The following is a 16,222-nucleotide window of genomic DNA, read 5'->3' on the forward strand; positions in this document are numbered from 1 at the left end:
CTCCTCCAATCATTGGTCTGTGTTTGAGAATAGCAAAATAGCAACCAATCAATATAATTAAAAAGGAGCTGTTTTGTTGTAAGAACATAAGAAATAGGAGCAGGAGTAGGCCATATGGCCCCTTGAGCCTGCTCCGCCATTCATTCAATCAGATCATGACTGATCTTCAACCTTGACTTCACTTTCCTACCTGATCCCCATATCTCTTGATTCCCCTAGAGTCCAAAAATGTATCTATCTCAGCCTCGAATATATTCAATGACTCCGCAGCCCCTTGCGGCACAGCATTCCAAAGAATCACAACCCTCTGAGTGAAGAAATTCCTCCTCATCTCAGACTTAAAAGGCCGACCCCTTATCCTGCAATTGTGCCCTCTAGTTCTAGAATCTCCAGCCAGTGGAAACAACCTGTCAGCATCTACCCTGTCAAGCCCTCTCAATCTTATATATTTCAATGAGATCACCTCTCATTCTTCTAAACTCGAGAGTATAAGCTCATTTTACTCAACCTCTCCTCATAAAACAACCCTCACATCCCAGGAATTAATCTAATGAACCTTTAAGGCAAGTATATCCTTCCTTAGATAAGGAGACTAAAACTGTACGCAGAACTCCAGGTGAGGTCTCACTAAAGCCCTGTACAATTGTAGCAAGACTTCCTTACTCTTGTACTCCAACTCCCTTGCAATAAAGGCCAACATGCCATTTGCTTTCCTAATTGCTTGCTGTACCTGCATGCTAACTTTCTGTGTTTCTTGAAAGAGGACACCCAAATCCCTCTGAACACCAACATTTAATAGTTTTTCACCATTTAAAAAGTATTCTGTTTTTCTATTCCTCCTACCAAAGTAAATAACCTCACATTTCCCCACATTATACTCCATCTGCCACCTTCTTGTCCACTCACTTAACTTGTCTATATCCCTGTGCAGACTTTGTGTCCTCCTCACAGCTTACTTTCCCACCTAGTTTTGTATCATCAGCAAACTTGGATACATTACACTCAGTCCCTTCATCTAAGTCATTAATATAGATTGTAAATAGCTGAGGCCCAAGCACCGATCCTTGCGGCACCCCACTAGTTACAGCCTGCCAACCTGAAAATGACCCATTTATCCCTACTCTCTGTTTTCTGGCTGTTAACCAATCCTCTATCCATGCTAATGTTACCCCCATCCCCACGAGCCCTTAACTTGCCTAACAACCTTTTATGTGGCACCTTATCGAATGCCTTTTGAAGATCCAAATATACTACATCCACTGGTTCCCCTTTATCTACCCTGCTAGTTACATCCTCAAAAAATAGATTTGTCAAATACAATTTCCCCGTCATAAAATCGTGTTGACTCTGCCTAATCATATTATGATGTTCTAAGTGCCCTATTACCGCTTCCTTAATAATGGATTCCAGCATTTTCCCGACGACTGATGTCAGGCTAACCGGCCTCTAGTTTCCGGTTTTCTCTCTCCCTCCTTTCTTGAAAAGCATGGTTACATTTGCTACCTTCTAATCCGCTGGGAGCATTCTAGAATCTAGGGAATTCTGGAAGATCACAACCAATGCATCCACTATCTCTGCGGCCACCTCTTAGAACCCTCAGATGTAGGCCATCGGCTTTTAGTCGTTAGTTTCTCAAGTATTTTTTCTCTACTGATATTACTTTAAGTTCCTCACACTCATTAGCCCCTTGATTCTCCACTATTTCTGATATGCTTTTTGTGTCTTCTACTGTGAAGACAGATACAAAATATTTAAAGTCTCTGCCATTTCCTGATTCCCCATTATAATTTCTCCTGTCTCAACCTCTAAGGGACCAATGTTTACTTTTGCTACTCTCTTCCTTTTTACATACTTCTAGAAGCTCTTACAATCCGTTTTTATATTTCTTGCTAGTTTACTTTCATAGTCTATTTTCTCCCATTTTATCAATTTTTGGTCGTCCTTTGCTGGTTTCTAAAATTCTCCCAATCCTCAGGCTTACTATTTTTCTTGGCAACATTATAGGCCCCTTCTTTTAATCGAATACTATCCTTAACTTCTTTAGTTAGCCACAGATGGATCACTTTTCCCATGGAGTTTTTATTTCTCAATGGAATGAATTTGTTGAGAATATTGAAATATTTCTCTTAAATGTTTGCCATTGCTTATCAACCATCATACCCTTTAATCTAATTTCCCAATCTACCTTAGCCAGCTCACCCCTCATACCTATGTAATTGACTTTAAGTTTAAGACTCTAGTCTTGTTAATGTCTTTTGTTCTGATATACATCTTAAAACAGGTTAATGCTGACAGAGATCAAATCATCAAGCATGCTGGGGCCGTGGTTTAGATTGACAGCTACGTCTAAGACCTGTGTGAAGGCAAGGTCAATAATCAGCTATTGTCCTTTGATAGACAGCTGTAGTGCCATACTTTTTCTAATGTACCTGGGACATTCATGTCCATCAGCTCTTGGAGATGTTTTCAGCAGCACCAATGTCTCTTCACAAATTGAAGCCAATAAATCTTGTATGAAATCATACAGGTAGCAGGTGAGGTATATAAGTAAATATAAGAAAACAGGAAAGTAGATATAAAAAAAGATATTGAGGCCATCTAATTTATGTTGTCATTTAGGTTCATGAAAATATATTTTTCATCCAGCACCTGCACGGTCATAAACTTATTATCTCTCTATCTACAATAAGTAAATCAGAAATCTGTCCATTGCTATTCTGAAGCTTCTTTTGATTCCATTGTGCTGGTGACAGTTTAATCCATAAGTTAGCAACTCTAATTGTGAAGGAGATATTCTTGAAGCTTAAAAATAGCATGGCGGGGGGGGGGGGGGGGGGGGGGAAAACACAAAGGAACTGTCAGTACACAGGATAGAGAAGTCCTTCTGCTTGAAGGGCTAACTCTTGGGGGGGGGGGGGGGGGGGGTGCGGAGGGGAGAGGGCAGGGCAGTCAGGAAAACTTTACAGCATGGGGGTATGAAGAGGCTGCATTACTTAAGCTAATGAGACACTTTTATATAAATCGTTATCGTGAATTGCCACCTCTATTGTGGACTTGTGACAAAAGGCAGCATGTGCTCTAAGAGCAAGAATAGTTACTGTGCTGGGCTTTGAACTTGCTTCGTGACAGAGCTTTCATCATTATAAATGGCAATCAAAGCACCACCTACAGGCTCAACAGGTACTGCAGGTAAATATTGACACTTTTCTAATAGGCTTTCCTATCCGGATATGATATGGGCCTTCTCAATGCATTTTGAAATAGAATGTTGTGACACTCTGACTTCAATATACAACGGATATGTAGAATTGAAAGAAGTTGAAAAGAAATGATACTTGACATTTTATTTGAAATTGAGCTTTGAAAATGTTTTCAAGACAGACAGTAAGTGGTCTATATTAGATTGTCAGAAAATTAACTTGACATATTCCAACTAAATATTATATCATTTGCTTTGAAGAGCCTCCTCCATCCCTGCCCCAAAATAGAAGCCAGTATGAACTGAAGTACAGTTTTCTTCTTGCTTCACCAATTACAAAAAGGTGCATGGAATCACTTTCTATAAAATATCTAAGATTGATGAAAACATTCATGTAACACAAATTATTCTACGAGGTGGTGTAACCCCAACCATTGCTAACAGTTGTATTTGTGGAAGACTGCCTCAAGTAGGTACTTATACGGGTTACCGACAGGTAGCCCCAAAGCCAAATTAAGGGAAAGAAATTCATTCTGACAAACCTTTTAAAGTAGATGTCCAACATAATACACCTACATTTACAACATGCTGGCAAGATGGCATGATTTAACAAAAGAGCTGAAACATGCATCACCATTTAATTCTTTCATTTAAACTCGGCAAGCACAATACATTCCCATTACCCACAGGTTTGCAACTAAACCATCCATTACTCCTCTGGGACTTTAATGTATGTGGAAATTTGTTTTCAAATATTATGAATCCTAACATCAGAAACATTTGGTTGACATTGTCAATGGCCAGTTGCATCAAAAACTTTGCTGGTCATTACCTAACTGTAAAGTAAGCTCATTATTGAACACCTGTTGCATACATATGGTACAGCTTTGATCAAATTACAACACACAGAACAAACATTCTGATTATTCTTGCTGAAAAATCAATTTTATTGATCCCCAATGAATAGGATGTTTATATATAAACAGCAGAAAAAATGCCATCATGTTTAACCAAATCATAAGCTATCCAATATTCTTTATCCCCCCACCATCACCATGTCACCATCATGGGGGTAACCACTGACCAGAAGCTTAACTGAATCAGCCACAACAACACTGCAGCTACAAGAGCAGAGCAGAAGCTGGGTACACCAACAAGTTGTTCACCTCCTGACTCTTCAAAGTCCTCCACCAACTATAAGGCTTAAGTGAGGAGTGCGATGGAATACTCATCACTCACGCGAATGGGTGTAGCTGCAACACCACAATAAGTTCACCACCATCCAGGACAGAGCAGTTTGCCTGACTGGCATCCCTGCCACCCCCTCCATCACTGGCACTGTGGCTGCAGTATGCATGAACTCTAGGAAGCACAGCAGCAACTCAACAAAGGTTACTTTGACAGCACCTCCCTCCAAGGGAACATCCAACACCAAGAAAGACAAGAGCAGTAATGGCGTGGGAGCACTATAACCTCCAAGTTTCATTCCAAGTCACACACCATCTTGATTTGGACATGTATATTCGTTCCTTCATAGTCACTATCAGTATCCTGTAATTCCCTACATAACACCATTGTGGGAGCAGCATCACCACAAGGTTTGCAGCAGTTTTAGCAGAAGGCAAATCATAATCACCTTCTCAGGACAACTTAGGATTGGCAATAATGCGGCTTTGCCAGCATCATCCACGTCCGGAGCACAAAGTCATCACATCACACCGGAGAAAGCGGGGGGGGGGGGGGGGGGGGGGGGGAAGAGGGCGGAAGAGGAACACATAATGGTGTCAACACCACCCATTTTACTGTGAAATGCATTTCATTCAGAATCCAACTGCTGCTTTATTTTATTAATTTTGGGTTCTATTAATACCGACCTGTGTAAAACGCCTAACCTACTTAATGGCAAACAGTACACTGCACACTAGAGGGAAAAATCACAGTAATAAAGGAGCTAAAGACTGTACTTAGTAGCTTTTTTAAAGCAATCTACTATAACTGATGTCTTTTCTTACTACACATTAGCGATGAATTTACATTTTTTTTTAAATTCGCAAAATGATGCTCATTTGTTTCCCCATATTTATTCATTGCAATCATACTTTTACTTTAGTGACTGCTAAAGTAAAAGTAAAACCACAATCAAAAAGCCATTTTATGGACACTCAAATGCAATTTATTAATTTGTAAAGATCAAATTCCAGCCATGAAGAATCACATTACACAACTTAATTTAAAGCTGCAATACCCTGGGCACAGTGGGTTAGCACACTAATCTTAGCTCACTACCTATATTTGAACCCAGTCAGAGTATTGGGATGAAAGTTTCACTCGTTCTGTTGGCTACACAAAAATCATGTGCAGTCTCAACCTTGTACCTAATCAATATAAAACTACCTCAAAACTGCCCAGGTTTGACACAAATTGACAATCTAATTCAGACAGGCCAAAGAATGGCTGGTGTGACAAGTGAAAAAATTCACTATGTAATGAGTTGCTTGTCTGAGTTTGAAATTAAGGAATATTTTTCAGGAAGAACATGTGAAGCTTTCATCCCGTATTGTAATTAGTACAATTGCATAGTGTCTCACTGGTGACAATAGCTCACGCACATTACATAAGTCTAATAAACCCAAGGGATTTTTTAAAAAAAAACTACAGCTGAACTCTACGTTCTGGAGTAATACAATAACATTTGTATTTTTCAGCTTTGTCAATTCATCAAATAGTACTGGAATCAATTTCTGCTGCAATAGTCAAATGTTGACATGGATGGGCAAGGAACGGTACAGTTTTCTTCAAATAGGCTCAGTTCCTACCAATACATGAAGCTGCTCAGAGGTCCGCAAGAGTACAGCAAAATTAATCTCTCTCCATTTTTCCTTCCCTATAGGGAAGCACTTGATCGCTGTTGGAGAGGATCAGCACAGAGATCAGGAACTCAACTTTTCGGGGTATCAAGTATGAGACCACACAGCCAACTTGCTTTACACAAGCCCCCCCCCCCCCCCCGACCCCAACAGTATATCAGTAGCTAAATGAAATATGTGGGAACAGCAAATTGCCTTTCTTTTGCAGTAGCTGAAACACACATTTATGTACATTACAGCAATTCTGTACATTCATTACAAATTAGCTTCAGTTGATACAGTAACACAAATGCCTTTCCAAAGTTAATAAAACATTTCATTTTTTACACATCTGCAGAAATTCAACCTTCTACCAATATCTAGCGAAGTGTTTAAGAATGCTATTATGTTCAAATTTGTTAGAACTTGCTTATAAAATGTTGCATCAGGTATAGAAAAGTATAACATCGCACAACTGAGCTCTGAAGACATCTCAAATCATGAGTGAAGTTTGAGATTATTACTTTCAATTCTCTCCTGGCTATTTTAGTACGACAAATACCAATTCAGTTCTGCAGTGGAGCAAGTTAAAAAATTCCTGAAATACCAATCTCAAGAGCTGATTCATCTCTATTCTACAAATGGCGGTCAATGACAATGAGTGCACATTTCAAAAACGTAGGATGCTTCAATATTTGACTAATAGAAGGGTTGTTTTGTAGCCATTTGTAAAGATGACATCTTGTACATGGTCAAAATTAAATAGGATCTTATGGTTTGAAAAGCAATTTTACCCCACCTAAAACAAAGTTAAATAAACCTGTTGACAATTCTTTGACCATACTGAATTGAAAAACATAAATCATTCCCCACTTACAGTAGTTCTTAGAATCAGTGATTTGACTGAGTTTGACAGAATAGTCAACCTTATTACAAAATCTATAGACTACTCAAAACTTGGTAAACATGCCACTATGAAATTCTTTGTTTAAATTGGCATGAATTCAGCAATCATACGTTTAATAAAATTTTTACTAAAAAAGTAAACATCTTTTTTTAAAAAAAAGTCACTGTAGCAGTAGGATAGTGTCCATCAGGTCACAACTGATAAGATCACAACTTAATATTTCCTACAAACCTTATTTAATCTTACCAGATTTAGAATCTATTCAAAAAATATCAATGATTCTCAATGAGGCTGCATTAAAGCTGAGGTTCTACTTTTGTTAATTAGAAAAGTGATCTTCCCTCTCCCTTGATCCCCATGAAAAGAGAACTGACAAAATAGAATATTTTATAAGGCTATGAATGGAAACTAGTATCTACATTATAAAAAGATTGCAGTCATCTCAATGGTCCAGAGTATCCAGGTGACTACTTATTAGGAAACAAATCAGATGAGAGTGCCATGCTCCCCAATCCACCTATGTTCCACTTTATCCCAGTCCATTCTATCGAAGGACTTGCTGCTCCCTTCCAAACCTGGCCTTCAGATATTCTCTCTAACAGGGATGTGTTGCAGTAGCTCTGATGTGCCAATATTGAATAGAATTGTGGCTCTGGATACAGCTAAACCGTGACAGAGTGGGGGTGGGGGGAGAAGAGAGAAAGAGAAAAAAAGACAGCAGCGGGAAGAGGATTTTTTTTTGCCCGTGAGCAATGCCACAAGAGATCAATTAGTAGAAAAAAAAAGTACACAAGCCAATAAATATTCTATGGCAGGAGTAATTAGATAATCAATAGCAAATCCCAGTCCCCATGTAGAAATGGACTCATTGAAGTGGGGGAAAGTGTTACTAGGAAAATTGTATCAAAACCTCATCTGATTTGTACAATAACCAGAGAGTATTGACAGTAAGTTGTACAAAAAACTGATGAAGTACTCTGTTTTTGGGGTGACAGCTGAATATTTAAAGCAAACTGTAGTTATAGCAGTTTTGAAAAGGAACTGAAATACTGGCGGCTGGACTAAGCAATCAGATATAGAGAGAATATCAGAGTGGTTTTAAGAATGGAGGCAAAATGTCCATGTTTATGGATGTACACACCATTTTGAATGTCAACTTCAACCAACAGTTTTATTACAGGATGCCTCTCAAGTTGGTTAAAAAAAAGACACATATATAGTTTACAGTCACATTAGTACAAGCTATGGTGATGAGAGATTTAGGAAGTTGACAATCAGATAAATCTGACCCAACTAATTTAAGTTACTGAGCCAACGAGTTAGTGTTCAGTGACCAGAAGACATCACCATAATGCAAATCTGTCTACTTCTAGTAGTGTAGAATGGGAAGGATAAATAAAAAGATTAAAATATCACACATCAGCAGGTCAAGGTGCATTATTTGCACAGATTTCAGGTCAGCAATAAAAAGTACTGCCTGCAGCTGTAACGGTTTTGGATACCCAGGAAGTCACCAGCATGAAACTTACACAAATACAATTCAAACACGTGATAACAGACCAGGCGCACAGTTATAATCCTCCATTCCCAATGAAGGATTAAAGTCACAAGTGGATTTTTGAATCATAAGATTAAGAACTCTTGCTAAAACAATATGGACAATCTCTCTACCCACCAAAAAATGTTTGATTATATTCTCAAACTAATAAAAGGTTTCAAACTGCAATGTAAAAATCCAATAGACAAAGTTCATCTTTGAGTTAAATTCATTTTAAAAGAAAAAAATCTGTATCTTCATTTTTCACTGTCCTTTCAGGAGCGTCATTATTACCAGAAGAAAGCTTGCTTGTCTGGTTATAGATCAGCAGTAGTCATTATTAACAGAGAAGTCAATAATCAATGTTATCGCCAAAGTTGATATCAGGTGAACCACCAAATTACAGCCAAAGCTGTGGTGATGCCATTCAGAATCGCCATGTTGTAGCCCATGTGGAACGAATGGCCTGTTAATTTCCTGAAAACAGAAATTTGCACATTGTATTATTTATGAACTAGATATGTTTGAAAGGCCTAAAAAACAATAAATATGCAGACCAACCCAATTTAACATGAGCCCTTACACTGCGGCAACATTTCTTGCAACATCTCAAATAATATTTGCCCCCCGTTTATATATAGGAATTCTGGTTTCAAGCCTGAAATGCCCAATCCCCACTTAATTAAAAACTATATCGGCACACCCAAAGTCAAATCCAAACACTCCGCAAACAGAAAAATTAAAAACACATTATTCCACAAGATTGTGTGTTTCTGGTTTTCCTATCAAACTTCAATACTGCTGTGAAAAGGTCATTCAGCCAGGATGTAAACATAATGTTCAGAGATAATCTCCAATCAGTAATTTTCAGTTTGACTACAGATTTTGTGCCAACAAGCTTCATTATCTAATTCAATTTCATATTCAAAACAACCCTGGTAAACAAATAGCATTTGTAATGCTAGTTACCAGGTGTAGGTGTGCTCTCTCACATTCTTAAATAATTGCAATACAGAATTATTAGGGACACTGCCCCTGAAAGAATTCTGCACCATACTCACCAGGTATCATTCCCTTTCACCTAAGCAATCTGACATACCTCCTTTGTTGGTCTCCATTTACAAACAGGAATGTGTCAATGTATTGCAGAAACTGGATGTAGGACTTCAAAAACCTAAATCCTACAATCACTGTAGAACCTTGGATCCAATGCTGAAACCCTGCTTGCGGACTATCAGAGTTCCCCGCACGCCTTTCCTCCGTGGATTTGCATAAATATTGGTGCACCCTGTTTTCATTCCTATGTGTATGACTGAGTAATTATTGCAATGTTTTAACAGTGGTTCTCCATGTCACAGTATTAGTGTTGACCTAAAGGCAATTGTTTTGGATGCAGTTTTCACCTATGTGAGTTGGCAATGTTGCGGTAGCTCAGCCAAAAGAAAACAAAGAACTTGCATTTATATACTGCCTTTCGCAACCTCAGGACATTCCAAAGCATTTTACAGCCAATTTGCCCACATCAAGGTCCCACAAGCGGCTATGTGATAAATGACCAGATCATCTATGTTAGTTGATATTGATTTAATGTTAGATTTTGGCCAAGACATCAAGAGAACTCCCCTGCTCTTCTTTGAATAGTGCCATGGGATCTTGTACGTCCATCTGAGACTGCAAACAGGGCCTCGGTTTAATGTCTCATCCTAAAGAGGACACCGCCAACTGTGCAACACTCCCTCAATTTTTCACTGAAGTGTCAGCCTAGATTATGTGCTCGAGTTTCCAGAATGGGGCTTGAGCCCATGATCTTTTGACTAAGGTGAGAGCGATACCACTGAGCCGAGGTTGATGTCTAAACTTGGATGTTTCAGTCACATACTCAGTACTTGTGCTGGCTAACTCAGGGCTGACTACAGAACCCTGAGGTTATCCAGATATGTTGCATGAGGTACAGTCTACCCTTAATACCAAGTCATGTTTTGCACAAAAATTTTAGAATTATCTAGAACACTAAAAGATCAAGGCAAATATATAGAAATGTACATTACACAAGTGGCGCAACACAAAGTTCAGTCATTTTGCAAAATATTCTGATCGCGGTTTGCATCTCACTGACAGCACATTCATCCACAATTTTATTTAGTACAGAGAAAAGTTCCTTTGGGACATATGGCTTAGTTGTCGGCCACTTCCTTAGCAATCATAAATAATTGGATACCAGGGCCATGATGAGAGTAATTCCTCTACATGGGTCTGCTTGGTGCACCCATTCAATTGGGCTTCTTCCTCATTCTCCTTATCAGGATCATCGTCCAGCACAGCATCAATAATTCATCAGTCAGCAATACAGAAGTAAAGACCTTCTTGATGCAGACAATGGACTCAAATTGTCTGCTGGTAGTTGTAACAGATAACTCCCACTCAAAAAAATTTGCTGCTTCAGTTGGCTGTTGTTACCCACATCAATTGTGTCAAATACAGTTGCTTCCTCTGCTGGTGCAATGGATTTACAGTGCCAAGAATAGTTTAAATGGATTCTGCTTTCAACTCCTCCTATGATGAAAGCTGCCTGCAGAACATCCAACAAAAATGGCACACTAGCATCATGCAAAACAATCACTTTTCACAGCAATCATTTCTTGTGGTGCTGTTTTATACCCATAAGTCACTCAGCATCTATTGGCTGGATCATGGATGCTGTACTTGATGTTAAAAATATTCCCAAACAGAAGCTTTCTCTCCCCTCCCCAGTCATGTTACAACAACAACTTGCATTTATATAGCGCCTTTAACGTAGTAAAACATCCCAAGGCACTTCACAGGAGCATTTTCAAAGAAAATTTGATACCGAGCCACATAAGGTGATATTAGGACTTGGTCAAGGAGGTAGGTTTTAAGCAGTGTCTTAAAGGAGGAGAGAAAGTAGAGGTGGAGAGGTTTAGGGAGGGAATTCCAGAGCTTAGAGCCTAGGCAGCTGAAAACATGGCCGCCAACAGTGGAGCAATTAAAATCGGGGATGCACAAGAGGCAAGAATTGGAGGAGCACAGAGATCGCAGAGGGTTGTAGGGCTGGAGGAGGTTACAGAGATAGGGAGGGCCGAGGCCATGGAGGGATTTGAAAACAAGGATGAGAACGTTATCAGGATCATTTTTTGCTAAGCTTTTTTTCACCTGAGCATTTTGTTGATAATGCTAGTGTTGTGCTTGAGTGTAGCTTGTAAATAAAAAAGCCAGTTTCATAAAGATTAAAGATGTCTTTGGGCTTAAAATGAGAACGTTTTTTTTGGTGGGGAGGAAGTGTTGAAGTGTAAAGTAATTCATTTTCGCAATCATGGTATCGATCTTCAGTCACTTGAGTTACTGAAGTCATCTTTACCCATTGGGAATGTGTTATATGATTCCCACAAAGTATCTTTTGTAAACCAAGACTCTGGCACAATGTCAGACTAGTTTGTAAAAAGGCCAGAACCTAAATAAAATAATAGGTGTTTGGCGGGCTAAAGGGAAAGAAGGTGAAATCCATTTCTGCCACTGTTAACTAAATATTTAGTTGTTTAGCAATTCCTAGGCATAGAAATTGAGCATTGCAATAAGAAAGCAATGAGCAGAATGTATATTCCATCTTCCAACCTGAATGCTTTGATTCCATTAGGTCATAGACTAGTACATCAACAGAAGAAAATTTCAATAGTTACAATTGTGCCTATGTATTATCTATTTTTCTATGCTCCAACAAACCTAAAGCAATCAGTGAAAGCTGGATATTCTCAAATGAAAAAGAAAGAAACTCAGTAAAATAAGGTTATACAAGGATTGTATGCAGAGATTCCAAATTGAAAATGCATTTAAGTAAATGAGACAGGCTTTAGATACCTACAGTACTACAGCCTTGAGCACTGCCAAGTTCAGACAGCTGGACAGCTACCACGCTTGGCACAGTCAATTCAATTTAATTTCACTTGTCACACCATATGGACCGTCAAGCTGGTCTATGCGTTTAGAGGAAACTCCACTCGAAGTGCAAAGATAAAATCATGGCATATTTTAAGAAAAAAATAAAACACGCATTTACTCTGAGGCAAGATTTGCCCCGATTAGCATAATTTCATCAGCTTCGCAAACATGTTTTCACTCCCTTTGATTTCTCCCTTCTTTGGCAGATTCTGAACAAATTAGGTGCAGTACCACAAACTTTCTACCAGAAGCACTAAGGGGGGAATGCAGCTACCTTGGTTACCCCAAATGCAGTTTCTCTGAAAATTATGAACCAACAATGACTCTGGGAGCTGAGGACTGCCTGTTCTTTGCCTAGGAAGGAATGCCTTCACAAGGAATCTGCAAAATGACAAAATACATTCCACATAGCTGATAGGCTGTGTCACATCACTGTGTTGTCACATCACTGTGTAGTTATTTGTCAACAGTACCTCATAGGAAACTTAAAATGGTGACCAAAATGTGTGATGTGATCTACCAGCATTTCACCAGAGTTTCCACCTCCATGTAACTACTTCAAATTCTCTTGAGAATTCTATAATTCATGCCATTCATCCTTGAACCGTACATGAAGAAAAGCTCATGTCGATAATCACCTGCAGTGCCGTAATCATTATACCATCAATAGTGAACACTAAAAAAATGTAACTTATAAACTTGAAAAATAACAACCACAGGCTGACTAATTTGCTTTGTTTCACAAAAAATGTGGTTACTACATCTTAACTAATCTATTTACTCACAACAGTCTTGTTTAATAATGGATTCCTGAACTAAAGTAGAGCTTTTTAATTTTCTCATTATAATTATAATTTGTGAAATAAAATGCATGGATATGCAAACTAAACAGCATATTAGGTACACAGAGTGTGTACAAACTAAATGAGTCATTCCACTGCTAGCAAAAGCAATTTTGCCAACTGGAGCCTCTTGTTTCACAGAAGCCTGTTAAAGTGCATTTGGTCCATGATGGGTCTGAACATTCCTGTGTTTTTATTTGGAAATTGGACAAAATAGAAGTAAACAAAAAGCAAAAAACTGCGCATGATGGAAATCTGAAACAAACAGGCAATGCTGAAAACACTCATCTGCAGAGAGCAGCATCTGTAGAGAGAACAGGTAAGTTAAGATTTCAGGTGTAATCCCAGTTTTGAGAGACTGTGATTGTTACTATTATCTCCATTAAGAATATGGTTTGAAACAAGCATAGACAAGAATACCAGCTCGCATAGCACCAAGCATCTTAGCAAGAGGGTGGATGTTAAAAGGAAGGTGAAGTTCAGCATCTTTGTGAGAAAGATAACTTACAGAAACTCAAAAGTTCATTAAAAGAATGCTGAGGCATTAGAATGATGAAAACCACCAAAGTCAGAAGAGAGTTCATACCAGATAGTTGTAAGAAAACTAAGACCAGATAACAGTGAAAGGCTAAACAGTAGACATGACAGGGCCGTGCAAGGCCATGAGTGAATCCACACTAACCACTATTAGATGTTTATGCAGCAGCCACAGCTCATCCTTCGTTGTTTTACACAGTCAACACAGTGAGATGATTTACAACCAAGAGATAAGGACAGAGATGCTTGTGTGCAGAACAACGCAGCCAAATAGTATTAAGGTAGGGCATGCTCCCTCCCAAAAAGTTAGGCTTCTCGAGAGGGGACGGTTGGAAGTCCATTGCCCAGGCAACCAATGGAGGTTAGATTTGATCATTCTGAATTCGCGGGAAAGCCAGGTTGTATTGATTGCTTGTCATTTAATGTAATCTGAAGACAGTTGTATTATAACTATAATACTGTTGTGGGTCAATCTATTAAAGCTTGCTATTTTACAACCACTTGGACTTGTATCACGCGGGAGTTATTGTTGAAGAACTAACAACCCTTTTGTAGCGTTAGTAATGGGAAAATCCGCTAAGATCCAGTGAGTGATCTTGGGATTCCAAAGGGTATTGTGCCCGCTGTGAACTTAATGTTACATGACAAATTGAAAACAATGGAGCAAGAACATCGAGAGACGAAACCAAACTCTAAATAGTCTTAATGTAGCTATCTCTTAAAATAAAATATACTGATTATGGCATCCCAAGAGCCATTAAATTGAGCAGAGAATATTGCATTCAGTATCTGCATTTGGAATTTGGTGCAACAGCAGAAAGTCTGGGATCACAGGAGTTTGCCCAGCCAATTTGAAGAGAAAAACAAAAAACAGATAAAATATAACCAAGCACAAGGGCTAAAAACTTACTTGTACCTCTTAAAACCCATTAAACACTGCAGCGCTTGTCTCAAAGTTTAATTAAAGTTATGCTGGAAGTGTGTTTAATCTTCTCAAAACTTGGGGTGGGGGAGAAAAGGGTGAAAAACTAGATATCATGCAAGTCCAGAGTATAGTGGGAAGGGTCACAAGAGGGAGCTATCCCAAAGATATCAGGATAAATGAAAAGCAATGGGGCAAGAACGAACATTGAGAAACAAAACCAAACTCTAAATAGTCATCTCTTATATCTCCAGCTATCTCTTAAAAAAAATATTGATCGTGGCATCCCAAGAGCCATTAAATTGAGCAGAGAACTAAACACGATTGGGAAAGCTCCTAAAGTGTATGAGGCAGGTCTGAATGAGGATGATCATTTAACTATTCAGGCAAGGTTCCAGATGCCCAGACTGTTTTCAGTGAAGCAGCAGGTGATGCAGGAAGCAGACTTCCTGAAGAGAGCCCCTACCGCTTGATAAAATTTAGAAACTAACAAAACTTTTTTTTTTAAATTAGATACATTATGGTATATTTTTCACAAATATTTCTGATAAAGGTCAATGTGGTGGCTTCTCCTGGAATATTCACTTAAAAAAGCAGAGATCTGCAGCTTGTTACAGGAGACGCACAAGTGACTTACTCAGATCCCCCAACCCAGTGTGGAATGCATACATTTTCTCCAACCAGCAGGCACAGGCCTGGAAAATTATTTTGTAATGAAATATGAACACGAATCTGCATCGCACCAATCTTTAGGGAATTAGAGTATTTTCTAAAATAAATCTGTGGAAATTGTTACTATGGTATAATGATAAGAAGTTACAAATGCAAGTTATTTTTGTTGGTTGGGGGGGGGGGGCGGGGAATAGTAATTCATTATTTGTTCACTGGAGTTTATTTCAAAGTGTGACTGGAAAATAATCTGATTTTTTAAGAAAAATTATATCTCTGTCATACCACATTGCTGAAGTCTGAAGAGGTAAATTAAGGCCATAAAAAAAAATGTTGTGCGTTATGAAACAGGGCGTAGCCGCAGGCAACAGAAGCACAAGTGTCAGACAAAATTGACCCTGGTGATTGCCGAGGTCACACAATCACCTAGAGAATGTGAACAGGCAAATAAACAAATTTTCTACAGCCTAATGCACGTTCCAGCAAGAATGGTTTATCAATCGGTGGTTTACTCTATATTTGACTGTCTACAAAGGACAGACCTTCGGGAAATGGCACTGGCAGGGATGGTTCTCCACAGGCATAAGCGGAGATATTAGATTCACAGGGATTCCCGTATAGAATGAAAATGAAGAAAGGAGTCAACCAGAGTTTCTCTCTTGGATCTTCTAATGACCTATTTAGAATCAAAATGGTTTACAGCACAGAAGGCTATTAATCCATTCTTAGCTGCAATCTTTTGTATTATTTTGTTTTGTTGCAGTGTTAGACTTGCAACTAAAATGATATAACTATATTACTGTAAATAA

At 38.7% G+C, this 16,222-nt stretch overlaps 1 protein-coding gene across 5 annotated transcripts in view; it reads right to left on the reverse strand.

The window, feature by feature from the left end:
• Positions 1–3,329: 3,329 nt before the first annotated feature.
• arl6ip6 (ADP-ribosylation factor-like 6 interacting protein 6) overlaps positions 3,330–16,222 on the reverse strand; it is a 30,879-nt gene continuing 17,986 nt past the window's right edge. Inside the window, exon 4 of one of the 5 annotated variants that reach the window (XM_067987446.1) lies at positions 3,330–8,966. In XM_067987446.1, coding sequence (XP_067843547.1) covers positions 8,873–8,966 — 94 coding nt within the window. In that variant the 3' untranslated portion in view covers positions 3,330–8,872. The remainder of the gene's footprint in view (positions 8,967–16,222) is intronic. The other 4 variants (XR_010963423.1, XR_010963424.1, XR_010963421.1 and 1 more) reach the window with 4 other exon arrangements.

This window comes from Heptranchias perlo, chromosome 7 (assembly GCF_035084215.1).
Source record: "Heptranchias perlo isolate sHepPer1 chromosome 7, sHepPer1.hap1, whole genome shotgun sequence".
Classification (NCBI taxonomy): domain Eukaryota; kingdom Metazoa; phylum Chordata; class Chondrichthyes; order Hexanchiformes; family Hexanchidae; genus Heptranchias; species Heptranchias perlo.